Source organism: Motacilla alba, chromosome 4 (genome assembly GCF_015832195.1).
Source record: "Motacilla alba alba isolate MOTALB_02 chromosome 4, Motacilla_alba_V1.0_pri, whole genome shotgun sequence".
Classification (NCBI taxonomy): Eukaryota; Metazoa; Chordata; class Aves; order Passeriformes; family Motacillidae; genus Motacilla; species Motacilla alba.
Genome location: NC_052019.1, coordinates 12,443,952 through 12,471,707, shown reverse-complemented (window position 1 = coordinate 12,471,707; position 27,756 = coordinate 12,443,952). Strand labels below are relative to the sequence as shown.

Sequence of the window (27,756 nt, the reverse complement as noted above, 5' to 3'; positions counted from 1 at the left end):
ATGTTGTATGACAGACAGTGCTACTGATGAGCCTCTGCTTCTCCCAACATGTGCATGCACAGCTTACATTTATCCCAGGGGAATTCCCCAGATAATGCAGTGTGGATAATCGTGCTTTCCTGCAGCAGAGGAGACAAGGCAAAGCTGCAATTCAGCAGTTGTGGTGCTCTTGCACATGAAGAAAAACTGTCAGTGGGGAAAGACATTAAAATACTATGTCAAACTGGGACCTTGCAAGGTGGGAACAGCACTTGGTAGGCAGCGCACATTCAATAAACCAAAATTTATTAAATTGGGTTCAGATTAATTGGGTCATTCTTTATAGTGATGATCAAAATCATCTCTACAGTCTGACTAATAATAATGAGAAATAGTCTCTATCCAGTGGCTACCCATTTTAATTAAGGCGTTTAGCTCTTCATTTTGTTATAAATGTGAAACTTTTGTAGTGTTCTGAATGCAGAAGAGTTCCTTTCTGGCCCAAGAAAAGCACAATACAAAACTGGAGCATCTCTCTTTTTTGGCCTTTCAGAGTGACAATTCTGTTCCTAATCACATTGGAATCTCAAATTTTATTTCAGTGATATTCTTAGTGCACATGTCACAATTTTTAAGGTTTGGAGTTTTAGTTATGGACACAGATAGATTAGAAGATAAATGTGAGGGTTTTATGATAAAACTGTGGGCCCTCTTTCTATACTCAGATACTCTCTTTGCTATCAGGCTGAGTTTAGATTGCAAGTCTTTTGGGCATCTACTCTTTGGACAGACAGTAGCAATAAAAGAGAAATTGGAGGTAAGATAGTTGGATTTGAGGGCACCAAAACAAAGATGTCATCTACCTGCATCTAGTGGGGCAGAGATGTCCAGAGGGGAACTAGGATGGCTGAGGAAAAGACCAGGGAGTGCAGAGTGTGCTGTAGGGCTGGGCAAGAGAAAACTGCTGTGGAAAGAGTCAGACCCTAAAAGCCAAAGCTAGGAGTGAGCAGAGAGAGTGAACATAGGGGTGCAGTAACAGAGGAAATAGGGGCTTGGTGGCAGTGTGTGAACTCCCAGTCAGTGGGATAAGATTTACTGAAGGCTCAGTGGTTTTGAGTAAGTCTTTCATTGTCATTGTAGGGCTCAAACAGCTTTATTTGCCAGCTGTGAAAACCTCTGCTCAGAGCTCTGCAGATAAAATTAACACATGGACATAAAGATCAATCTCCGTGAATTTCTAGAAAAGCTGATGATGTGGGGAAATGCAGTTTTGCATTTCCTATGTTTCTCCCCCAAGTTGCTACAATAATTAAGATATGATCTTCATTAAAATATCAGACCAACAGGACTACTCAGTAAGTGTCAGAGGTCTATTTTGAATGAAATCCAATAAAAATAATAGATGTATTTTCAATAATCAGTAACAATTACTAATACAGTCACTTAACAAGACTTGCTGAGTGGAAAAGCTATTGCCAGGATGCTTCATTTCTCAGCTTTTATGCTAATTAAATGTATTAGTTATCTAGAGTTCTGCCTTTAAAACCCACAGAGAGTCACAGCTTGCCTCTTAATTTTGAGATGCTGCAGAATTTTCCCCTGGTGGTGCTTCTTCAACTGTCTTCTGCAAATCTCCTAAGCCACAGAAATGCTTTACAGATGCACCCCAATGCAAACACATGCACTTACATATGTAAAGAGAGTTAACACTAATTAAAGTACCAGCTTATTTCCCTGAGTCCCAGAGTACCTCTGCTGCTGAAACGAAGAATTATGAGCATGTACTTAAGGAAGTACATTTCCAGCAAACAGTCTTTTTCCCTGTCATTATTGTTTAATATTTGCTTTTGAAGAGACAGTGTCAAAAAGGAATAGCACATGAGATCTGCAGCCAAGAAATGGAATTATTAAGCCTTAGATAGCTAGATTTTTGAACCTATACATCAGACCACTGTAACTCTTCAGTTAATGGGGTCAGTCATTGCCTGTTGCTCCTTCCTATGAAACACTTGGTCACAAGTTTCCTTACATGACACAAGATGTTAACTCCTCAAGCTGAAATGTGGCTCCAGTTGTACACAAGCAACAAAAAGTTGTACCACTATGTGGTATTTCCAGGTTCCCTGCATGCCACAAACAGCTGAGCTTGTGAACTCCACCTGCCTTGGGGGGAAGCAAGGAACCCCCAGGCGCCTTCCACAGACATCTCCCTCTGAGCCTCACACACAGAGAAGACAATACAGAGCTTTAGAAGGTTCATGCTGCTAATGAGAAGTATGGGGTTTTTTTAAGGCAGCAACTAAAAAATTTCTGAAGTGTGCAAGGTGTTTTAAATACAGCACAATTAATCATGTAAGAAGGATTGCGTTGTTCATGGTGTGAGATGACGTCAAACAAGACAATGAGAGCCCCAAGCGTGACTCCAGCAAGAGGCTTAAACACCTGCCTGCACTTCTGTGATAACACCTTACAATAATTTGACTTGAGAACATCCCCAGTTGTTTTCATAATTTCACACAGCATGCAAGATTTTCTTATGTCTTTAAAAACGTGGTCCACAGCTCGCCAAGATTCAAATGAGGGAGTCTGTACTTTTCTAGTTGCCTGTTCAAACAAGCCAACCTAGCAAAAAAATCTACAAAAACAAAAAAAATCTACAAAGCTTTCAGTTCATCTAAAAATAGGCAGTCATATGAATGGCTTCTGCACTCCAAAGACTGTGATGTTTATACATCTGATGGCAATAAATGGGTATGTAGATGCCTAATTCACAATAGAACCTAATCCAGGTGTTTTAACCTGAGATCAAAATCCCACATCTATTTTCACTTGAATAAACAGCAAGAACAATCCTTATAATCATTTCAGTGCAAGTAGTTACTGTAGCAGCAGTTTCTCGGCACAGAGCCTGAATTCACCTTCAGCCCGACTGTATTCTTGCCTAGTTAATCCCGTTAACCAGGCACTGCAGTCTGTGGGCTCAAACAGTATTGCCAATTCCTGATTCCTCATCCAGATTCTTTAAGAGGAGTCAGAATTCTTGGCTGCTTGATTTCAGGCAACAAGCAGTATGTTGTTGACATCTCCTAGAACAGAGAAACTTCTTAATAGGGTGGTGTACTGAACTAGGATTTGGGTTTGGGTCAAATGTTGCCTATCATGTCTCATGTATACAAAACAGCAATATGCATTAATACACATGTTTTTTGCTCTGTGAGTTTGTTTGCAAATTTTATTTCTTAAAAGCATACAAAATTATTCTTACAAGTAGCTTATTACTAAGATTTGTGAAGCACAACATAGAGAAGTGTCATGGGACATCCTACTGACATTTCAGGTAGCAGCAGGTCAGGTTTTTAATAATTTATAAAATATAATTTTCTTTTCTAGAATAGACTGCACCTCCCTTCCTGGTCTACTGCAGTAAACTTCTGCATACATTAAATTCATAAAATGACCCAGAAGGAGAAGCATATGCAGGACACCAAAGTTCACTTGTCTGTGGAAAACATTCAATATCCTCTTAGTGATATGTTCTGGTTGTGTAGATTATGGGATGCCAGGTGGCCAGTTTGAGGAATAAATGTCCAAATACTCATATCCATGTCAGAGGCACAAGTCAGCAGGAGATGCTGTCAGAGGTGAGGGTGATTTGGGGCTTCAGATCAGAGTGAACCTCACAGCCTCACGTGGCTGTTTCCTGATTGCTGGTCTGCAGCCCTTCTCCCTGCTCCACTGTGCTGCTGGAACTCAGCTCAGCAGAAAATGTGCTTATTGGGAAGTTTCACTGCTGCACTGAGCCAGGCACTTGGTGAAAGTCTGGAACCTTCAGAAGTTGCTGTTTCTCTCCTTGCCTTGCACATGAAGAGCACCGTGCTGAGCCACACTTCAGTTGTCATCCATGTTGACTGTAATTGGTTGCACTATGGTGGGGATGAAGGAAACAGCTGGAACATTATTATTAAAAATAATATTACTGTGGATACTGTTGTTCTAGCAGGTGGCACATGAACTTCTAGGTATAGAGGTTGGTAGAGGGTTTAAGGTAAATATTAGGGATATTATGCAGTAATTACACACTGAAGAACAGTGGCTGACAAGCACACCTGTGTGCTTGGAATTTTGTAAATTTTCTTTTGGAATTTGCCTGATAAGCTGAGCAAACACTTGGGGATGCAATACATCTGAATAGATCTATTCCATATTTCATGCAGAGAAAAACAAAGGAACAGCTATATAAACTTCAGTCATCACAAAACACCACACTTACGATGCTGGCTTTTTACAACAGATGAAGCCAAATGTGCTTATCAGTAACAATGTTCTCCTGATTTGACTTTAGGCAGAGGGCAAATGCCACCAATTTCTTCTCTCATTTACTTTCTCACATGGACTTCTGCCTGTGAAAATTGGAAGAGAGCCTATGCCTTCCACTGGAAGGAGACTGATAGTCTTGCAATTGCTGGCAGAGTACACACCAAGTACATTCTCCCTTTTTTCTAGTCAAAAGCTCTCTACACAGGGCCATGGAAGAAAGCATCACCATTGCAATGCACACACTTCCCTGCTGTACCAGATAATTCTTTCCAAGTGCCACGCTCCAGTTCATGCCTAATGAGTCGTGCCCTTCCCATGGTTACCAGAGGTGTCACCTGCTCTTAAAAGCTGATTCACACAGAGTGGTTTGACCCTTGTACATGTACACACAGAAGGTCTCAGTAATACTTGACTCAACAACACAGAAAATAATAGAGTCATCAGCTGTGAGATTATCAAAAATTACTGCCCTGTGGTGATTTTGCACGACTCCTCCACGTGACCTGAAGAAGCATTTGGCTGAAGAAGCTTTTTATTTGAAATGCAGCAATGGCATCATCAGTGTTGACACCTGTCCCAGGTTCCCTTCAGCACTGTGTGGAATTCCAAGACCTGTACCTGTGCAACATTAACTCTAGAAAACAGTTCTGGCAAAGGAAGTGTAACATTTGTCATTACTTCAAGTCCTTCAGGCAAAATAAAAACTAAGCATTAGACTGCCTGCAAGTTGCTTGTGCTTATAAATGTTTAGTTGAAAAAGAACCATTGTGTCAGGAAGACAAATCCTGGATAATATAGCCTGGGCTTTGCTATAGAAAAGCTCAGTTTATAAGGCTGCAGTAGTACTTTCCAATCCCATTCTCTGAGATATCAGCACACAGGAGACAAAGTACAGATTCACAGACTCCTTTGGGCAAATCTTTCTAGCTTTTATAAAATTTAAGATTCTTTGCCTATTTTTCTTGCTACTGCAGTATATAATTACCTCTGTGGTAAAGCAATTTTGGGTTATTCAATAAGAACAATGTAATGAAATAATGTGTGTTTAATATTTCATTTTAATTTGACATCTGTGCAAATTCAGAAGTTGAACATAGCCAAAGAAGACTATTATCTGGCTATACATACCCAGAAATTTGAAAGGTTAGCTATAGGATTCCTTTTTTGTGAAAAGGTAATTTTCTTCAACCTGGGATAGCAACATATATTACATCTATTTATCCAAGCTAAAACTGACAAATACAGTGTTTCCAAAGCCCACTGGCCATCCAGACAAATATAGATATCATTACTGCCACCTATTGCTACAAGGAAAGAATTGAAGATGTTTTCATATTTGTATATTTCCGCATGGGGATAAAATTGGAAAATAACAATCTTGTTCCAGTTAAGGCATTTGTAAATAAACATGTTTTGATATCTTCTTTGACAGCTTTATTTTCAGAGCTATATAAAATTGGCTAGTATGAGTGTTAAGAAAATCCAACATTGTCATGGACACCAGGTGAAAAATAGTACTAAACTGGAAAGGAGCTCCAGGCAGCACACAACTCAGCATCACAGTAACTTGTTCCTATATAACTGGCACTACAATCACAAGCCTTGAGCCAGGCACCCAGATATTCTTTAAATGTACTTGGGGAGAGGTAGGGCCTCCAGAGGCCTTCATGGGTGAGAGCTTTTTTGCCTGTGAAAATTATTACAGCAGTTATGTTTCATGCAGACTAGACAATGGTCTTGCCACACAGGTTGTCCCACAGAAGGAAAAAGCTCCAAAATGTGATAATGGACTGGATGACAGGAGTTTGATTAGAAACATGTAAGTGCTTGCTACCAGACAAGTAGTTGGAAGTAGTTATGGATTTTTCGTTTCTGCATCAAAGCCCAGGAGGCAGAATTGCAGAGAAAACCAGAATAATCTAATACCTCAGGTATTATTAGGTAAAATAATACCTAATCTTCTCAGCTTATTTTCAGTTTTACTGAATTGTTTAAATTTCAAAATTACAGTGATGCACAGGGTCATATACTGTCACAACATTCATTTGAGCAGGAACAGAAGGTTCTGAAGATCTTTTTTCGAAAGGACAGTAAGTGGCAGCAATTACTGCTGAGATCTAAGTGATATGTGAACAGGCAATCAGAGGCCTGGAGCTGTCAGAGTCTTTCATTCCCATTCATGTCATTGTAAATAACAGTAAAGAACCCTGAGATTCTTACTATGACCTTTTTTAAAAACCATTGAGCAGTTCTGGAAACTAGAAATAATGTTGGTCAGGAACAGAAAAAGAAAAGATAAATGAGTGATGAGGTGTTGACAAAGGGAAGAAAAGACCCATCACACTTCATTAAGGCTATTTCTTGAGCAAGTTCTCCTGGTAGTTACTCTGCACAGTTCAGCTCTGGAAGATACCTCAGTTCTGGGCCATGCTCACAGAAGCAAAACATGTTTGGAAAAATTAATCTCTTGGGAGTACAGTAGCTAATATATATTGACTTTTTCTTTATCCAAAGCATCAATAAATTCAGCTAAAGAAAACCTCAATATCTATGCAGTCACTTCTTTTACGAGCTCCATGCCTTGGATATTGGTATTATTTGTGAGTGTAATAAAAAAAATAGGAAGGAAATAAGATCCCTCTCTGTGAAAATCAGAATTTCTTTACATTTCTTTCCATAACTAGGAGAAAACCCTTTATCATACATTATATGGTTCACTTCAGTGCTCTGATCCAGTGATGTCTCATGTGAACTCAAATAATCCATAGCTGAAGCTTATATATCCCAACTCATTGCCCTTTTTATGGCTGTTGAGAACTGCTATGCATCTAGTATTAATCTTAATGCTTATTTCTGTGTAAGGAAAAAATTATTATCATTAGACACAAACTGCGTGATTAAGAAAAAAACTTTAACTCAATATTTTAAGGTTTATCTTACACAATAGATGGGTTGTTAGCACTAAAGAGAAAAATGTTTTATAAAACCTTGATTAGAGTGGAAACAATGTTGACTGAAGCCAGTAATCCTTCCACTGACCTCAAGGGCCTTTGTCTGAATCCTTATCCTTTGTCTGAATCCTAATCCTTCTTCTGCATCCTTATGAGGGTGTAAAATCCATCTAATTTGATTTCTCTGTGATGTGTTGAAAATATTTCTGAGAAAAAACCCCTTATCCTTCTGCAAGGACATGGGTTGCCTTCACTGCCAGCCAATGAATTTTCAGTGATTCACATGTGAATTTTGGGTGGCTACACACAGACTGAGACAAACATGTCCTGTGACCCATGGAGTTTTGTTGTCCATGGGCTCTAGGCATCAGCACTGCCCTGGAGGAGGAGGCATACAGTGTCTGTATTTGCTGTAGAAGTGCTTTCCTTAATCAATTAGATTGATCTTAGCTTGGGTAGCTCTAGCTGATAGTTCTGTTTTTCACATCAATGGCTAAATCTTTGCTTAAGCCTCAGAAGCATTTTTATGAAATTATGTCTTGTAGTAATCAACTTGAGTTTAATTCTCTGTTGTAAAAATAAAATGCTGTTTGTTTAGCTTACTTTGGTTTTATGGAATATGAATCCAGGTTCATGTTCCAAAAGCAAATAGAGAAGTTTTTTTGACCATGTAGATACTATTATTTGTCTCATCACATCTTAGGGGTCTCTGCTGTTAAGTAAGGAACCTTATCTATTTGTTCTTTATTTACAAGGGATTTTTTTGTTTAGCCTGAGATATTTTCTTTTTTTGACTGTTTTTCTTACAGATGCTAAGAAATTGTATAACCAGAAGGACCTATGTTATTTAAAATTATTGCATAGCACCTTTTAAAAGTAATTTTCTGTAACCTACTTAAAATTAGTTGTTTTCAATGTGAAGTGGTAGCCAATGAACCAGCCATCAATTTTTCCTCGAGAAAAATGGGCAATTAATGATTGAATTCACCAGAGATGCTCCTTTCTTTTGTAGATGGATGTTTCAAGTCCAGTCAGTAAAAACAGAGACTAAAAGTCCTGATTGATCACATCACATGAAACTTTTTTTGAGATTGTATTGAATTTCAAGCTTTAGAGCAAGTGCCATCATCACCTGGTTTTCAGTCTTTTTATTATAATTATTGAATCGAATGAGGAACACAAAAGTGTGACCTCTGGAAGGTTATTTATGGTCATTAATCCAGGTGAGCAATTCAGATTCTCCTCTTTTGATGTATATATATATATAATTGCTGTCATTTTATCTGACACTAGCAATACAGTCATCTAGACTTAGTCATTCCTACTGAGATTTCTCAGAATCCTCTTCAGGTGATTTAATCCTCATTCTTTTACCACTCACATAGCTAATAAATACTGTGTTACACCTCTCCAGTGCTGAACTGCTGGGCATTTCAATTTTAACCTCATTTCAAGATGAAGATAGGCTATTTATTCTGACTATTTTCTTCATGAGCATTCAAGCCCCATGACAGAATTCAAGAGGTGAAAGCTCTCATTAGCTGCCAGCTGCTATGGACTATATCAAAGACTCACTAAATTCCACAGTTCTCTCACCGCTTTCTTCAATCTTTCATGAACTTCCTAGCAGTCAAAAGGAGGGGAAGTAAGACAGTCTTTGAACTTGGATACATTGTTTTTCATTGACTCAGACTAATTCAGGGTGGAAGGGACCTACAGACACCTCTGGCATAATAATCTTCCCAAAGCAGGGTCAGCCTTCAGATCAGAGCAGGTTATTTGGGATTTGTCCAGTCAGGTCTTGAAAACCAACAAGGATGAAGTCTGCATGACTTCTCCACCTCTTGTCCTAGAAACCCACTTCACTTCATAACATCAGAAGGAAACTGATGGAAAAGGTAATTAAAACTGCAGATTCTTGAACCTAGGTCCTTTATAAGCATTGTGAGCCTTTCCAGGGAGGACATTGACTGGCAGGTGCAGTGAACATGAGTTGAGCCATGTGCATGGTTTTATTCCATGCAGACAGAAAATCTTCAAGCACGTGGGATGCAAACACAGCCTAGATATTATAAAAGATGCAAGTAGATTATTAATCATTCTTTCCTACTTGGAAATTATATGCAGCATCCTCTAATTCAACTTTCATCCTTCAGGCAGTTTGATATTTGTAGCTAAGGCAATTGAAGAGATCTCGACATGGTTTCACAGGCAATATCAATTGTGGGATTTTTCTCTTTTTTTCTCAATTGTTTGCACCTCTGAGTTTCTGAGCCAGTTTTTATGTTAGTTATGCCTTGTCCTGTCACTGACCAAAAGACTTTGAAGGTTTCTCTACTCTCATTCCTATGTGGCTCTGATATTTCTGCAAACAAAAACAGTTGGAGTAGTACTGGTACAGACTGACAAAGTTGTATTTATGAGATCAGTGTCGAGGATGTTCCATAGCTCTGTTGGTCATTGCGTGATGAATGGTGAGAGAGAAGCCCAGGGCATATCTGAATCCAAACCACGGTGAATGTGATCCTTGCAAAAGTCCTTCAATTTCTCCTATGAGATGGTTCAAAGTACTTGGATTATTAAATGAATGTTTCAATTAATTCTCTTAACTAGGGATATGTGTAATAGGAAAACCCTGAAGTTAAGGTGATGCATTTCACACCCTGCTGTTTAAACATTTTGCTAATGGGAAATTTTTTCAGAAAAATTGATGTGTAATCCAACCAAAATTTCACTTACACAGTATGTTTGAATTTAAACTGCTTAAATAAAGAGGATTTATCTTTTAAATTCACTAAAACAGTGGTTTAGTGAATTTAATCAGAGTATTTATCTAGAGAAACTAAATACAACAGACTCCAGAAGCCCTCAGTTCTGAATACATCCAGTAACTTGTAATGCACCTGGACCTGTCCCTGGACCCTGCTGGGTGTTCTCTGCCCTGCTCCTGGCTGGCAGGGTCAGTGCAAGGGCAGAGCAGAGCCCGTGCTCCTCTGCAGCCTTTAGAGCTCTCAACAAGCTGCCTCTGGAGAGCAGAGCTTCTAGTGCTCAGTGCAAACTGGGGCCAATCCCACAGCAGAGAGCTGCTGAAGGCACACTCTGTGTGCACAGTGACCCTCTGCTTGTCCTTCTCCCCTGCCATGTGAGTCCGTGCACCTTGTGCATCCCCAGGCGTGTGACCCCGGAGCAGCAGGGTCTCATGCAATAAACTTGTTTACCTTCTGCCTTAATAGCCCACGACATTCACTTGCTGTAAGAGCAGCTCAAAATATCCTGTTTGAGGTCTGAGGCAGGGCTGTGAGTCCACCAGGCTGCTGTGTGCAAGGCCATACACCCTGTGGCGCCTGCCCCCAGCTACATTCTGCCCCTGAGCAAAATGAGCAAAGCCAACAGTGGGGAACACCCCTTAGGTGGGAAAGGCTTTATGGTTTGTGCACATCTGGATCAGGTATCAGCCGCTGCCTGAATTAGCCCTGGAAGGATAAGCACAGATCTAATTTTACCACTCAACTTTCTGAACATTACAGACACAAACTGAATGAAGAATATATCTGATGATACGTACAGTTGTCAAGTGGATTTGTCAATGTCTTTTCTGGTGGCTATAAAAATGTATAGACTGTTTAATGATGAAATAACATAGCAGATACTCAAATTGTTTGAACTGATCTTCTTTAAAAAAAAATGATAAAAAGGCACTGTCTTGTAACAAGCAATCCCTGGGTGCTGTATTGTTATACACATGGCAGTAGCTCATAAAGATGAATTTCTCCTTTTGATCAGTTTTATTCTTGGTGAAGTTCTAATGACTGTATAATTCTAATTCTTCATTTTCTTAAATTGGGGAAAAGAGTTTGGAGCTCTGTTGAATGTATCACTGATTTCAGGAAGCCTCAAAAGGACCCAAATGTACAAGTGCATGACCCCAATCTTTTTACCCACATGAGAAGTGCAGAGTCGTTTCTGCTTGTTAAAATTTGTGAAGGCAAAGGTTAAAATATTTAATTCAGCTATCAAAACTATTGCTTACTTACTTACTTCTATGAAAAGTTGTTGCTGTATTTTCATGAATCAACCACAAAGACTATTCAACAGGAAATCACAATTCCAACTCTTATCAGAAACCAAAGACTATATTGTCACTAGAAAATATACAAACCTTCTGAGCATCAACTCTTTCAAAAACTCTCTCATCACTTGAGAGATTAGATATAACATTACACTTAGAATTGCATAGACTCTCCTATGCTAATTTAACCAAATCCAACAAACTACAAAATTCCAAATTTAAACAAAACACAAACATGTTTCATAATATAAACATATATAATAACAATATAAAATATAAATTTTCTCACAACTTCACCCATATGAAATCAAGGAAGGAAAGATTATAGTGTGGTAAATGATATGCCAAGTGATTATAGGGGAAAGGAAAGAGAACTCAGGGTCTGGAAGATTTTGGGTGAAATAAGCTCTAGGACAGATGTTCCTTTTATTACAAAAATAACTAGAACTGCTGCTGAATCAGACAATTATAGGTAGCCAGTATTTCACACTGAAATATTGGTATAACTCTAAATTTCCATGCCAGATGGTTCTTCATAATGAGATTCTGTTCCTTACTCAGACATATATATGCATATATATATATATATATATATGCATTCTACATTATTTCCAAATGTGCAGAGAATTATTCAAACTAATTTCTTATTTGTACTGTGTTTCCTCAGCTTCCACTACACAAATTATAAAAATAATTTTAGAATACTCCATAATTTCACATGAATCTCAGCAAGGGCTAGAAAGCATGGAATCCAGAATGCTAAATGTAGGTTTCCTTCTTCTGTCAATAAAGATATGAAACTTAGGTGATGACTGAGTTCATATCATGCAAGCAATAAATATAATTGCTTTTGCTATCTTATTCCTGTGTAATGTTTACTTTAGAAGTCCTTCTCTATTTTAAGTTTGGAAAAAATATTCTGGTGTAACACATTTTCCTTTTGCAACACTTCACTTTTTTGATTATTCCATTTATGGGCATGTTGTGAAAAAAAACTTTCCTAGGAAATGTTTAAATTAGAATAATCAAGCCATCTCTTATCTAAAAGAGACTACAGAGGTGGGAGTGTTTGCAGTTCATCTGCAGACATTCAGGAGCTTATTTTCCAATTTATGTTTCCTTGTCTTTTGAGGCAAGTGGAAAGTTCAGCCCAAGGGCCAAACTTGTTGCTCAAGTTGCTCAGCTGTTGCTGTGCCACTCTGGCAATGCAGAGAACAAGGAGATCTTCTTGCCTCACTGAGAACAAGGAGTTTCAAACCTGCATGAAGTGCAAGCTGCCCGTGACGAGGCAGTGCCACACAGCACTGTCCCACCAGGCCCACCCCAAGCTGCCAGTGACAAGGTGGTGCTCACCCAGCCCCAGCTGAGCCTCACCAGGGCCCAGTCTGGCCAGCAAAGCCAAGACATGAATTTTCCCTGAGCAGCTCCATGCCAATGGCAGTAATTCTGGGCCAGGAAAGAGGGTGGGAATGCCTGACAGCGGTGGGGAAAAGTTGTTTCCACCCCTCCTCACAGCAGCATGAAATTAGGTCAACAAAAGATAATCTTGAAAGTGCAGCTCTCCAGGGCAATATCATTCTCTTGTGCCAAGAATGACAGAGTTGAGCTGATGCTTCAGCCTGTCATATCTCCACCTTCCCTTATCCCTACCCCTTCCCCCAGCATGGTACTTGGTCACAGACAGCCAAGTGGGGGTCTGGGAGTGACAGCAGAGCTGCTGGACATACTCAATTAGCACAAGACAGATCACAGGACTCTGCTGTGTGTGAGTGACCATGCACGGCAGATTAGCGGGGTCTGCCAGACAGGGTAAACTACCTATGCTTCCAATTAAATGATTTCTGTCAAATGTGGAGTCCCTGAAGCAATGAGGCACCTTCTAGATGCAAATCTGCCTTCTCATTTTACCATTGCTTTAAAGAATAAAGCACATAATCTTGAAAACCAGACCCATGTCAATGCTAACCATATGAAAACAAAACTACAATAAATGGAAACCCAGAGAGCCTCTTTAGTATGCATGTTTTCTCAGGGCAGCAAAAATATGTAGCTTAAAATCATTTGCCTTTATGTATTATATGGTTTTCATTGGGTTGGTAATGATTTAAGTGCCTTAGTCCTCATACTCAAATAGGGAAAACTTTAAAATTGCAGATTTCCTTTGGGTACAAAATGTAATATTTTCCTCTCCTTTTTTTTCCAGGGACATCAAACCTGACAACATACTACTGGATGAACATGGTAAGTGAATATTGCTTTACTTCAGAATCTCTAATTCCTGAGATCTCAGTGGCACGCTCATGACATGCTTTGTAAGTCAACCTCCAATGCTGAATTCCTACCTAAATCTGGGCTTTCTCAGAAAACCCTGAGGATTTCGTAGTTTTCCCTCCTATTGCCAAAGAAATGTGCAGATCAGAAGTTTTTAAGGTCTGAATAGAAAGGAATTCAATCTGAATTGAGATAAGAAGGGACACTTGGTAAAAAGAAGTCAGTATTTTATTAAAAGGATTCTGTGAAACATCATAGTCCTTTTTTAGGTGCCTACCAATAGACCAGTACCAAGCAGTACCAACAGTATCAAACAGTACCATTTTCCCTTTTAGAACTTCCGAAGGGCTAAGAAATTCCACATAGCAAATTATTTCTCATGTGGATATCTAAAATAAACTTTCTAAAATCTAGATAGGGATTTTGGAAATTTGACTGCAAAGTTTGTCTCCATACATGTAGCTCTGGCTTTAAAAGCATAAAAAGGAGGAGACAACAAGAAACAGCTTTGAAGTTTTACTACTAATTCCATGTTCTGAAAGATAAAAGACGTGGTATGAGAGAAAAGAAGCTGATTTCTTTAAACTTAAATTTTAAACATATAGTCTCTTCAAGAAGTATTTAGTTAAAATGTCATGTATCTTCTTGCAACTGCTTATAGGAAAAATATAAGAAATGTAGGCAAAGAGGACATTAACCTTGTATCAGTTAGAACAGAATTACACAGAGGAAAAAGCCTAGTTAGAAAAAGATGTGGGCTTGCTACTGTAGGAAAGTCTTGTGCTTTGTTTACTTCCAAAATTGATTAAAAGCAGAAAATCTCTGAGAAATTATAATATTGAAATTATGCCAGTGATGGCATTATGTTTCAAAATCCATTGTAGAGCTGCTGGGTATGCAAGTAAAAGTTGATTAAAGAGGTAACATTCAGCATAGATGATGTTTGTTCCTAGGGACACAAAAGCTAATAAAGTTAAGTAATATTGGAGTTTTAAACCGTCTAGAACTTCAGCAGTTGAATGCTTCAGACCCATAAGTGCTAATGTTCCCAAGACTCTACTATCAGCAAACAAGCATGAAATAGAAATCTCTTGCCTTTAAGTCCTGGTGAATTAAAGATGTCAACAGCAACACAAAATTAGTATGAGTGTGTTAAATCTCTGATTAACAACCTTCCAAGCACAGTCACCTTTATCTCTCCCTGCCCCTCACCAAGGTCAATGAGTGCACAAAACCAGCCTCTCCTGGCTAAAAAACAAGCTCTGCTGTGAGAGCTTTCCTATAGGGACTCAGGCATCACAAAGAAGAACCTACACCAGAGTGAGCACTTGATCCAAAATGAAGGGGATTTTTTGTGATTATTAACTATTCAGCAACCAAGTTATCTGCAGGCAGCTTGGAAATTTTGGGATGGATGGCCTCTCTTCTGCAAAGCAGCAGAATACTGCTCCCTCAAAGCACACCTGCAGACAAGGGGTGAAACAACAGACCTCTCCAGACAAGCACACAAATCTTGGTCAGCAGAAGTTACCAATTCATGGGTTCAAACAGGTTCAAAGATCTGTCACGGGGCTGGGGGAAGGAATTCCCTGAAGCCTGTAAAGGAGTCTGTCTATACGCTTCAACTCACTGAATGTGGTGATACCAGTAGGACATGTGCCTGTCCCATGCTAATTACCTCAGGCTTACCTTACAGAAGTGCTTTTCAAGAAGAAAGCTTTTCTTGAAGTCCTTAACAGCTCTCACTAAGCTGCAACATAGCAACATCATTTTAATGAAATCACCAGATTTCACTCAATGGAAAAATATGTTGAATATATGCACCACAAATATATTTGGCTTCAGAGTAAGCATAACAAATTCACCTAACATGAGCCTAACCAGGTGTACAGGAAGAAACTTTATTTTAGCCTGTGGCCTCTAAGATGGCACAACAGCTTCTCATATGCTTGGCTTTACCCCTAGGTCTTTCTTACATTTCATTAAACAAACTATGCTCATAAAAAGTATCATGTAATTGGATATGCACAACATTTCTGACTGAGACTTTGTCTCAGTGACTCAGATTTCTTTGGCCTCACTGAAGAAACCTATTCTGGCTGAAGTCAAAATTTAGTGTTACACCATTCACATTGCCTTACATCTTCAAGCAGTTAAATTGACTAACTTTCATAACATATACCAAGAGCACATATTATAGATGTTTGTGCTCAGTATAACTAGTTTCACTGTAATTTATCTGTATGGCTTAGGGAACATACCTCAGGAATACAGAAGTAATGAAAACAGAAGATTTTTCTTAAAAGTGATCAATCTAATTTACAAATTAAAAAACCCCACAAAAACATATACAACATATTCAAAATCATTCTGGCAGAGGAATTCTGGCAGTCTGAATTTTTCCATATGCTTTTCATCAAAACCACATCTCAGGACTGCTCATCTGATGCATGTTCTGATGCATCAGTGGAAATAAATGTTTGATGATCCTGAAAAGCATAATGGTACATGAGAATGGGATAACCAGCCATTAAAAATGGAGCTCAGCCCCAGTCAGAGGATGACTGCACAGTCTCCTGGAGAGAATACACATCCCATCTCTGAGGAGAGAAAGCAGGGACAGTTTCAGGGTTCATTCTCTGAATCAGAATCAGACCCTCTAAGGAAATTAATTCAACCAATAAAGCTCCTTTTTTTAATGTTTCTTTCTCAGCTTTCCCAGAAAGCTCTACCTCTTATGACTAACACTAATCTTTAATATTAGTAGTAGTTCTCTGTTCTGCTAACATATATCTGAAATAGAATTATTCCAGTGACAGCTGAAGGGACTACCTAGTGTATCAGGGGAGCTATTACAATTGTATTGTACAGAGAAAAGCATTTTAGAATTCTCTCAATGACAGAATTCTTGTTCCTCTTCTATTCCTTTAATTTTAATGGTTTAGAACAATATAACTGAAGTTACAGCATTTGGATCTGGAATCTACTAAGTATGGTCCATGTTGTATTTTTGTCTAAATATCAAAGAAATTAAAGATATCTTTAAAAGTTTGCACGATCTATTAACTATGATGTCAAAGAGAAATAGAATTTCTTAAATGAAGAAAAACAAGCAGTGGTAAGCAGCGTAATAAACTGACTTTTTTAAGAGATGATAACATTATGTCTACAGCTATTTGATAGCACCATTGAAATTAACACTGCTGGTGGTTCTGCAGAAATTACAAGCTCTACTTTTTCATCCAGGCTTAGCCTTTTGCTAAGTGACCACACCATCAATACAATCTGTTTACAAAAAGCCTGCAAGAGTTTGAACACCTCTCAGGCAAGTTTTCCACAACATGGTTTCATGCAGCAAAATCCATGCTTGGTTTACTGAGGAAGGACTCCCCGCTAGGTCAGAACCAAGACCTTGGCCAGCATTTTGTTGCAACTGGTGACAAGAGGAAACATTATTTGTGGAACATGCCTTTTGCCACTTTGCCATTAGATGCTTCAGTGCTGCCTATCACCCACAATTTTCAACAAATTGTAGAAGTTTACCCTCCTTCAAGAAAGAAAAGTATTTTCTTTATTATGTTTTAAAACATTCTTCTTTCAAAAAAAAACCCAAACCCCAAACATCTAGAATTCCAGGATTTAATGCATAATAACTTACAATCACCAGATTCAAGATACTCAAAAACTCCTCTAGCACCCTCCTGTCAGCAGAAGACCCTCAGCTTTTTTAGTGTCTCCCTGCTGGGGAGATGTTTTGCCCTTCACTTTCTTGCTATAGATAGAGTTACAGATATCCAGGCTTTCAGTTTCAGGGCAGAAGGGCAACCACACTAGATCAAAGCTCCATCTAATTGAGTTTCTTGTCTCCAGGAGTCTCCAAAAAGTGAATGACAAAGGAGAATATAAAAAAGAGGCTAGTTTTCGTGGACTTTTCCCACGTACTCGCCCAACCTCCAGCTTCTTGTGACTGAAGCATTTCCTGGCTCATGGTAATCACATATTTAACAGCTTCCAGTGACCATTTCTGAGATTTTTTTCTCAGAAAGGCACTTCCTTGAGTGAAGAGAACGTTTATCATCCTTAACATCTTGTGCTAGGATCCCTAGCTTAAATACAGATTATGTGAAGACCCACTATCTAGGTGTTAATTTTGAAGGTCTGACTTTCTAAGTTCACTGAATGATTGCTATTTCTAATCTTGAAACTGTCTCCTGATGGCTCTCCATACTGAAATCACAGATCTAGTATTTCACTCTTAGACTTAACAGGGCAATTTACATGTTATTGGGTTTTGGGGGTTTCTTAGATGGATTTTTGTATCTGATTGTGATAATTTTACTCAGTAAAATAATTTCACTTATGAGTGAACTAAATTAATTGAAGCCGGAATTCATTTATTATATATTATTATATTAGTTTGTGATCATCCAAGTTTTCCTTAAAACTCTATTTCCTTGAATACATTTCAGCTCTTATTTGGAATGTCTCAGCAAAATTGAAAGATGTAGCCAATGAGCAATCTTGGCATTAAAACCAAAAAACAGGATGAAAAAACCTACTCAAAAATAAATTCCTGGAATCTCAATATTAACTTCTGAATACTAGAACTGCCAATATTATTGCTGTGTACTGATGTCTGTGAGACAATTTGCAGGGACTCTACTTTGTTTAACCCTCCAGTGTTGATTAATAAGACAAAAGGTTCCAGCATAATTCATTTACCTGAAGCTTTTTAGATTTTGAAAGTGGATCTGAAAAATTTACATGCCTACATGGCCATTCAACAGCCTAACATTTTGAAGTGCATAGCTTTGCTACAGCCATGCAATTTCTACCAATCTCCCTAATGACAAATGTCAGACTGCCAAGCTCAGGTGGGTAGAAACTCAGCCTCTCATACATAGTACAGATGAACCCAGAGAGGCTTTTTAAATTCTTCATAGGGTTTGATTTCTGAGAGCAAATCATATTTGACTGCACTTCAAAATGTTACTGTTTGAGATTTATAACCAGCTCTGGTGCTGCTGAGTTGATGGCATGAACTCCAGTATAATATTTCTTCTCTCTGACATCACACTCACCCCTTTGGTTTCAGACTCTGAGAAATTCAATGAGGTTCGAAGTCATGTACATTTTCCTCTGCTGAATGTTAGCCAGCTAGTCCCAGCCAACTTTCAGGACTTGTTCTAATCGTCATCAAGATTTGCTCAAAAATTAAATCCAAATGCAGATCATTTGCTGATTACCTCATGTACTGCAATTTCAGGCCATGTTGAAAAGTGAGACATAGAATTCACATCACGTAAAGCTTTTCAAAGTCACACGCTGTTCCGTGGGTAGTTAGAGCCTTAACTGGAAGCTGACTGAAGGAATGTAATTTTGAAACAATTTCCACTGAGATACTTTCTTCTTCAAATGTATGTGTTGTTGTATGTGAAATCTGCAGTCTGAGATGGTTTGAAAAACCCACTCTGCAGAGAGTCAAAGGAATGGGGTCATTTGCATTTTGTTCCCTTCTCTCTATCATCATCCTATCATATATGGGGCCGTGCAGCTTCAAGGATTAAGAAGTGAGCTCTGTACCTGGACTAACTAGAATTTATTTAGGGCTGCTGAATCTGTTGTGCACTGCTCTGCTTCACTGTTCATAAGAGCTCAATCCAAGTGACAGTGACATTCTGTTTAGTTCAATATTGTAACAAGGTGCAGACTAGGTTTGGACATTTAATTGTTCGCAAACATAGCCAGAAAGGGAGATCAACTACAAGGTGTGAAGCTCAGATGGGAAAAAGTTCCCACAAACAGAAATTTTGCAAACAGTAAGAAGCAGGTGGAATCCCAGCATATTTACTGCAGCAACAGCAACCTGCCCTTTTCCTATGTGCAAGAGTTGCAGTAAAAACTTGTCTTAGAGGCTGATTAGACAGTCTCCTACAGAGAACTGGAGTCTAATTGTCCCTTGAAATATTCACACCAGGAATGAAAAATTTAAAAAACCAAAAGAAAGCAAAGCAAAACGGCAAAATGAAACAAAACAAAAAACCCCAAAAAACAAACCCCAAAAACCTCCACCCCAAAACCAACCTCCCCATGCCCTTAGGCTTATGAGAGTAGAAATCATCCAGTGGTGTGCACAGACAGGCAGAGCTCCACCTCAACACCCCTCCAGCCCTCCTTCACTGACCACAGGCACACAGGGTTCACCCCTGCTCTGCCTCTGTCCCACACAAAGCCCCTCTGCATGCCCTCAGCCCCCACCAGGCACCTCCTCTGCCTGCAGGACACCTTCCATTCACTACAGCACTAATTAGCAGCCCCTCAAGTACCAGGCAAAGGCAACCTGCAGACAGTCTGGGAGTTGTGGAGCAGCTCAGTGATGGGGAGAAGCAAAGGGACAGCTTTTCTAGCAGTAAACTGTGCCCTACCTCATGTACAGGAGCTGCCTGTTGCTGTATGGGCAGCAGGATGCAGAGGAGCTGTGCAGAATCCACCTTCATGATCCATCCCTTACATTCCAGGAAGGCATTTTTAACAAAAAACCCACAATGTATACAACATTTCATGTGTGCTATTTGGGTTTTGTTACATGAAAATAAATCTAATTAAAGGGAGAGAAAATAATGCACTGCAGGAGAGGCAATTTTCATTGCAAATCACCAATTTGGATCAGTCTGAATGGAGGTGATGCAACAGATGTTTTGCAATGGACAGTCATACTGGCACTCTAATGGAGCATCACTTACAATGCTGTTGTTTAAGTGGCAGAACTTCATATATATTTCTATTTATATTATCTGTCAAAAAAAAAGAGAGATAGTATTAGGCTACCTAGATCCTTGTAACCTTTCATTCTACAGTGTACATAGAATTGCTTTAAACTACTGCCATGAGGTGGCTTTATCAGTTCAGTTATCTTTTTATGGAAGCCTTCTGCCGCAATGTTTTATGATGGCAGAAATAAACTGCAAATATGCTACACTCCAGCCAGCAGGGAGTAGGATACCACCTTGGAATTGTTATGTCAAACTGGGCTGTGAACACTGATTCTCGTCATGGCAGCCTAACACTTCCCACCTCTTATAAAGGGATGTCTTTCCTTGGCTCACACTTTTTCTCTGTCATGTGTAGAGGGCTTCCTGGCCTGGGCATCTTAGGAAAAAGACTGTTAATAAATGCAAGTAGGTTTTTTTGAAAAATGGCAGAAAAGTGGGCAAACCATTTCATTGAAAACTTCTACTGTGTCTCTCATTTGGAGAAACAGCTTAAAGTTTAGCAGTGGGAGGTACCTTCTTAAGTACTTCCCCCTTCAACATCAGCTCAGATCTGGCCAAATTGGGGTGCTCTGAGAATTTCAGTTCACACATGCACAGCTGCACAATTAGAGGTTGGCTGATACATTTCCTGTGGTCTTTGAGCAGGATCTAGGTTAGATTGTTGGAGCAGCATGACATTTTGTTGAGACTGCTCTTCCTCCACCAGGCACCACGGTAAAATCCATCAGTCATTTGTTACACTCTTTTCATCTTTGGCAGCAAACATGATTAAAAACCTCCCTCGCTTAACAACTGCATCATGCCCAAAGCCTGAGTCTGTGGATTGAATGAGACTGAGACTTGATAAACCCCCCCCCCCCCCACATTTGTCACTCAGAAGTCTAGCTTAACACATGATATATTAATCCTGATCTGAGTGCAGAGCTAAGACGGGGAAGGGAGGCCCCTACCCCTGTCCTCCATGGCACTGCCCGATGTAATCACAGCAAGGATAGCATCTGCATCACTCCACAACACTAGTCCTTGAGCAAAGATGCAAAACCTAACAGACTTGTCGAATTAAAGATTTACATATTTTCAAGCTGTATTTCTATTCAGTTTATCTGCCTATAACAAACCAGGATTAACAGCTTTTACTTCACAGTGATGGAGCAATTGAACCTATGCTTATCATAATCTATCCCAGGAAAACAGTAATAGAAGGTTTGGGCCATTCAGCCTCATTAGTGCAGTTTAAATCATGTCTGGCTGGTCAGGCATCACATTCTCAGGCTGACTTCTGCCTCTTACTGCTCATCTTGCCACCTGCTGTCAAATGAGTGATGATTTGGGATCTGCTCCTGTTACATACACATCTTCGGCTATTATGGATATAGTGTTATATTTATTGTGTGATAAAAATACCATTTTTCTTCTCCTCTCCCTGTTTGCCCTGAGAAGACTCAGAAAAAGTCAGGCTGATGGTAACCTGTAGTGGATGCAATTGTAGACGGTGTCATGAGTACCTGAGATGTGAGGGGTGACTGTAGCTGGAGATGAGGCAAATTTCACACCCAGCTTCACATTCTGCTTCTGCATGTTACTTCTGAGAAGACAGAGAGAATAACAGAATAACAGAATGGTTCTGGTTGGAAGAGGCTTCAAGATCACCTTGCTCCGACCCTCCCGCTGTGGGCAGGAACACTTCAATTAGACCAGGGCTCAGAGCCCCACCCAGCCTGGCCTTGAACGCTGCCAGGGATGGCCCATCCACAGCCCCCTGGGCAGCCTGTGCCAGGTGGGGTCTTCCAAGGACAGAGCAGAGGGAAATCACCTCCCTCAGCCTGCTGGCTGCCTCCTTTGATGCAGTCCAGGACAGGGTCAGCCTTCTGGGCTGCACATGCACACTGCTGAGGCACCTCCAGCTTTTCATCCACAAGAACCCCCAAGGTCTGCCCCCCAGGGCTGCTGTCAATGTGTTATCTCCAATGTGGGCTCATGCCTGAGATTGCCCCCATTCAGGTGCAGTACCTTACTCTTGGACTTGCCAAACTTCATGAGGCTCTTGTGGGCACACTTCCTGCCCTTGTTCATGGCATGAGAAGATTCAGGAGTGATCAGCAGAAACAGTACAGGAGTGCAGACAGGTAGTGGGCAACCACACAAGGAAAGTATTCCATCACTGTTCTTCCAAATTGATTTTTCCAGTTTAGAGTAACATTTATTATTAAGCTCCTATTAATGTTACATATGTTTCCAATTGTGTTTCTTTCCATTTTCACTTTGACGTTAGATAAAGTGAGGAATATTTGTATGATGTGCTATTTTAACTTCTGTTTTTACTTTGTGCAATTGCAGGACACGTTCATATCACTGACTTTAATGTAGCAACCATAGTGAAAGGATCAGAAAAAGCTTCTTCTATGGCTGGCACAAAACCCTATATGGGTAAGTTTTCAATACGTTAAAAATGTAAGAAAAGTTACATATTAAGACTGACTAATGGTATAGCAAAAGGATTTTAAGTTCTAAAAGCATAAAGTAGATGTGATCAACTTATTTTTTGACAGTATATTTGTGTGTCAGCAGTGAAAATCTTCAGAGATGGAGGATGTTGTTTGGATGTTCTTTTATACAGGAGCTTGATCTCTACACTCTTCTAGTCAGGTTCTGTTTGGTTTTGTGAATTCAAATTCAGGAAAAATTCAACTGTGTTACTTTCTGTAAACCCCCACACCTTGAGACAAGAATATATGATATATTTGCACCACAAGAATATATGATATATCTTAATATATGATATATGATATAGCTTAGGTAAAATGAGCAGCACAGGCATGGCACACAGAGCATTAGGAGGTCAAGGCAAAGATGGGAGACAGGGAAAATATTTTACCTTTTCACTAATGGATCTGGTCTAAGTTCACCTCAGCTCATGTAGTTGTTCCACTCCTGGAGCCTCCTCCCCACTCATCAGATCTCCACCATATCCATCAACCTCACAAGAAGAAACAGTACCAAAAAAGTTCTCTCCTTCCCTTTATGAAGGCTATCACACCATCCACCAACTTACCTTCTCTTCATTGCACCTTTCTCACCTCTTCGAAATGCAAAGCTGCTGCAAGAGCCCCAACTGCAGTATTTACCATTCAGAAAGAGTCAGAAGAATCATCTTTGCATTTATTTGGAGCTGTAAGAAGACAGAAAAGCTTTTAGCTGTAAAAATCCTCTATTTCAGATGAAAAGTGATGGGTAAGAATTCTCTGTTGCACAGTTTGGACACCAAAGCTTCAACAAACCAAATACTAAGTGTGTGACAGATATGGTCAGACGTTCATCAGTGCTGCTTTCCTCTTTTAGTTTATACCTTTTATTTTGTGAGGAATTCTAACTTCAGTGAAATGCTACAAGGACTTTTCAGTTGCAGTGACTTCTGATTGTAAGGCTGTATCAAAGGCTTTCCATGTGGCCTCTCCTGAGACATTTAGACTATGAGACAAATAGAAAAAAACAGAATTGGGGAGGTTGGCTCTATGGTTGCTGGCAAGTTTCTATTACCAGGAATTCAAACCACAATTTAACCTTGGTGTAACAAAGTAACCTTCAAGCATGGTACCTGCTGAGTGCCAGAACCAAGGACACTCAGCAGTTTCTGTAAGACATGCCTTATGCTATGCTGATTTTCACAATGATGACAGTATGAGATGTGATGAAAGCTATTTCCCCCTCTTGAAGTTTTATAATTTTTTACTTTCATGTGGAGCCTGTTATGTTTAATCAGATATGAGGGGACTCTCCAGCTTTTCCCTTAGCAGAGGCACTTATAGGATTTCTCACTTCTTGCTATGGCAAATTTAAGGAAATAAACAGAAAAACTTTATCTCTAAAGCCTCCATTCTTCTTTGAAATCTGATTGAAATAGGCTGAGAAATTGCTAGGGAGTGATTTGTTCACATGCAGCATGACCAAATAAAAATGGTTTCCAGGAAAAAAAACAGAGTGAATTGATATTGTGTTATAAAAATGCCCTAGCTGTTCTGATTAAGATGACTATCTTGTAATGCTAAGCATGGTGTGAGTCAGCTCCTGCAGCCTTTGCTTAATCACACTTCACATTAGCCTTTTAGCCCCAAACTCTTTGCTTAATCCCACTTCACATTAGCCCCAAATATTTCAGCCTGAAATATTCCCTGCCTATTTCCCTACTTATTAAGAGTTCAGGCAGAATGCACTGTACCTGAACCTGAATGTTGCTCTAGAAACCCTGTGTGTTTCCATGTTCCCCCCTTCCCAGCCAATTCATTCAGACAAGTGAAATACCCACCACACACAGGAACAAAGACAGGGACAGCAGTATATGTGAAAAGAACAAGGCCAACAGGCTGGCAATGCAGGACACTTCCAGCTGCTTCTGCAGCTTTTCCTCTCAAAGCCAGTGACCTGAAAAGCTGAATGAGATCAACTTCTTAGAGTTTAGGGGTCCTCCGAGTTTGTCTTGCGCTGTTCAGGTGGCTGGGACTGTGGAAGGCAATGTGTGCCCTCTGCTGATTTGGGAAACCTGTGTGTCACCTGTGCCTGACACCTTCACAAATTCACTGCTCAAACGTTATACAATGCCAGTGACTGAGGGTGTTGTCAAGGCTTTGTTGTAGGAATAGCTCTTGGTAAACTCGTAGGGTTTCAGGCTGTCATCCTGCCCTGGCAAGCAATGCAAAATGTCCTTGGAGACCAGGCTGGCTTTTGGCAGGCACAGCTGCTGCCAGCAAATGACCATGAGCACTGTGGAGGATCCTCCATGGATGGGGATGTGGGGCATGGGGATGTGGGGCAGGAGAGCCAGGGCAGGGCAGGACATGGTCCCTGGTGCATGGGCTGCTCTGTTCAGCTGTGACTCCTTCTGCCTGCAGAAGGGTTTTGCTTTGGCCTTTTGTGAGAAAGGGAAGTGTGTGTTTGCTGACTGGAAGCACCTCTGTAAGGCCTTGCTGCTTTCAACACTGTTCCATCTTTATGAGTGAAAAAAAACCAAAAACCAAACAAAAGGAAATATCTTCAATTTCTCCCTTTTGAACAATGCTGCAAGAAATATCTGCGTGTCTCAAATGTGCTCTGTGCTGGGCACCCATCTGCAGTGATAGCCCTCTACCCTGGAATAGAGTGCTCAGCTGCAAACCCAAAAATTAAACAGTAAAACACATCTAGAAAACATGACAGGCGTCACCTTTTTTTTTATTCCTCACTTTGGCAAATTGATGTGTGTTTGAGTCCTATAGCAAATGCTTTTTCCTTACTGAAATATTTTGGATGATCAATTTCTATAGATCTGTGTATTTTTCTGGCTGTTGCAAAACCTTTCCATTCACAGGTTATATTTTGGGGGTGGGGGTTAAGGTTTGGGGTTTTTTTGATGTGGGTTTTTTTGTGTGATTTTGTTGCTGTTGTTTATTTTTGCTTTGATTTTTGAGAGCTTTTGGTTTTAGTGGTAGGAGGGTGTGGGGGGACTAGGTAGAGCCTTTGCTGTTTTTCTCAGCCAGAGACTGAAGATATTCAAATGATGCACTGTGACTTTACCTCAAATCGAACCAATAAAATACATTTTATTACACAAATGCACCTGACAAAAATCCTAAGTCAATAAAATCAGTCATAAATTATGTGAAAGGTTTCAGCTACCCAGTTCCTATCTCACAGGCTTGTTATCTCAGGTTTTCACAGCTCCTTTCAGAGGCTGCTGTCATGGTGAAGAATGACTGTATGCCTGAGATTACCAGAGTATTGTGGATTTACACTGGTCCACTGAACTTCAAAAATGTATGAGTCATCCATATTTATTAATTAATACTCTGTAGGTGTACTATTGAACTCAGAGGAAAGCCAGTGGATGTCCTGGTGTAAACCTTTCACATAGAAAAAATTATCCCATGGAGCTAAATTTGTTTCCCAGATGCTTAAAATATAGCAGGGAAAATTTTGAGTTGAGTTTTCAAAAGTCATCATTCTTTGGTCTTTCTTACACTCATATTAAACAGTGCTCTGAAATTAAATATTGTTTTCCAGCTCATTGCATTTTGAATGCAGTTAAGGTAGTGTTTAGGTTTTTAAAAATCTCACCTTTATCCTACAGGGGGTTTGACTACCTGTCTGCAGAGTTGCTCTGGTCACATCATTACCTGACCTTTTGATCCCAGGGAAATCTCACGATGGCAGCATGACAAGGGAGGCTTCTCTTTGTTCTGATCAGCAAGAACTGAGAGTGGCTGTGTGAGACTCCAAGGTGCTGAAATAAATATTCCCCACACTGATGGGATTTTCAGCTCGTGCTAGGAGCTACGTGGCTGAGGGGATTAAACACTGAGCTGTGAGCAGGCATTCAGGTTTTGGTTCCACTTTGACACTAATGAGTAGGAACAGAAGCAGGTGAGGAACCTCAGGAGATCAGGAAAGAAGTTATTACCTCCATCTGCTCTTCACCTCTTTGTGCTCTCTGACCTGCTGCCATCCTTTAAGACCTTCCAGCAAAACTACTAATACAATCATTTCTTTGACTATTTCAGTTAATAAATACCCCACTTGTGTTCAAGAGGTAGTTTTGGTTTGGGCTTTTTTTTTGTTAATTTGTTTGTTTATTTATTTATTGCCTGCCTAAAAGGGCCTGGTGAGCTGTGGAGCTCTGCAGGCAGATCTCCGGGGAGCAGAGGTCCAGCAGAGGTGGTAAATGCCCCAGCAGGGCCCTTCTGCCCCCTGGATAACTCCTGGTTTTTGGTCAGGCCAACTCCTCAGGTTTTTGCATGCATAAACAGATGCAAAGATATCTTCTAACCTGCTGGGAGTATGTGATGCAGGAGCATGGAACAGTCCTTCTGGTGTGTCAGGTACAGTCTGTCCTGAAAATCCCATTACACAGACCCACTAATTTCAGTGCTGGGCAGAGCAGCTGCTGTCTATACAATCTTCCAAACACCAAATGGATATTTTTGGACAAAATCCCTTCTAAAAATTGCTAGGAAAACTGGCCCTGCAGCCACTGTGAGCTTTTGTAATGAAGGTGCTCGTGTACAATTTCATGTTCAATAATGGGAGACCATGACTTGCTTGTGGCTGCTGGGCTTGCTTTCAGCAGGGATAGCAACTGGAGGTTGTTCCTCTGGGGGTGATCCAGATGTTCAGCCACCAAGGGCTTCTCTGTGCAAGGAGAAGAAGTGAGTTCTGTTCAGTGGTTGAGTAGAGCAGGGGGTTGTATGAGGACAGCACACTGAATAAGGGCAGGACAGGTTCTACAGCCATATGGAAAACTAATAAGGCATTCTAAATGCCACGTCTGTTTTCAGGTAATGGTATCTAAATTATTTACTTTGATTGAATAATTGCATTAAATATGAGTATTAAAACTATTGAGGTGTATAATGTGCATAGTGGTGCA

General features: G+C 39.9%; 1 protein-coding gene across 2 annotated transcripts in view; it reads left to right on the top strand.

Annotated features, from left to right (window-relative positions):
• STK32B (serine/threonine kinase 32B) overlaps positions 1 to 27,756 on the top strand; it is a 159,994-nt gene that overhangs the window by 94,365 nt on the left and 37,873 nt on the right. For both annotated transcript variants that reach the window (XM_038134457.1, XM_038134456.1), the window contains exons 5-6: positions 13,520 to 13,557; positions 22,698 to 22,787. In XM_038134457.1, coding sequence (XP_037990385.1) covers positions 13,520 to 13,557; positions 22,698 to 22,787 — 128 coding nt within the window. The remainder of the gene's footprint in view (positions 1 to 13,519; positions 13,558 to 22,697; positions 22,788 to 27,756) is intronic.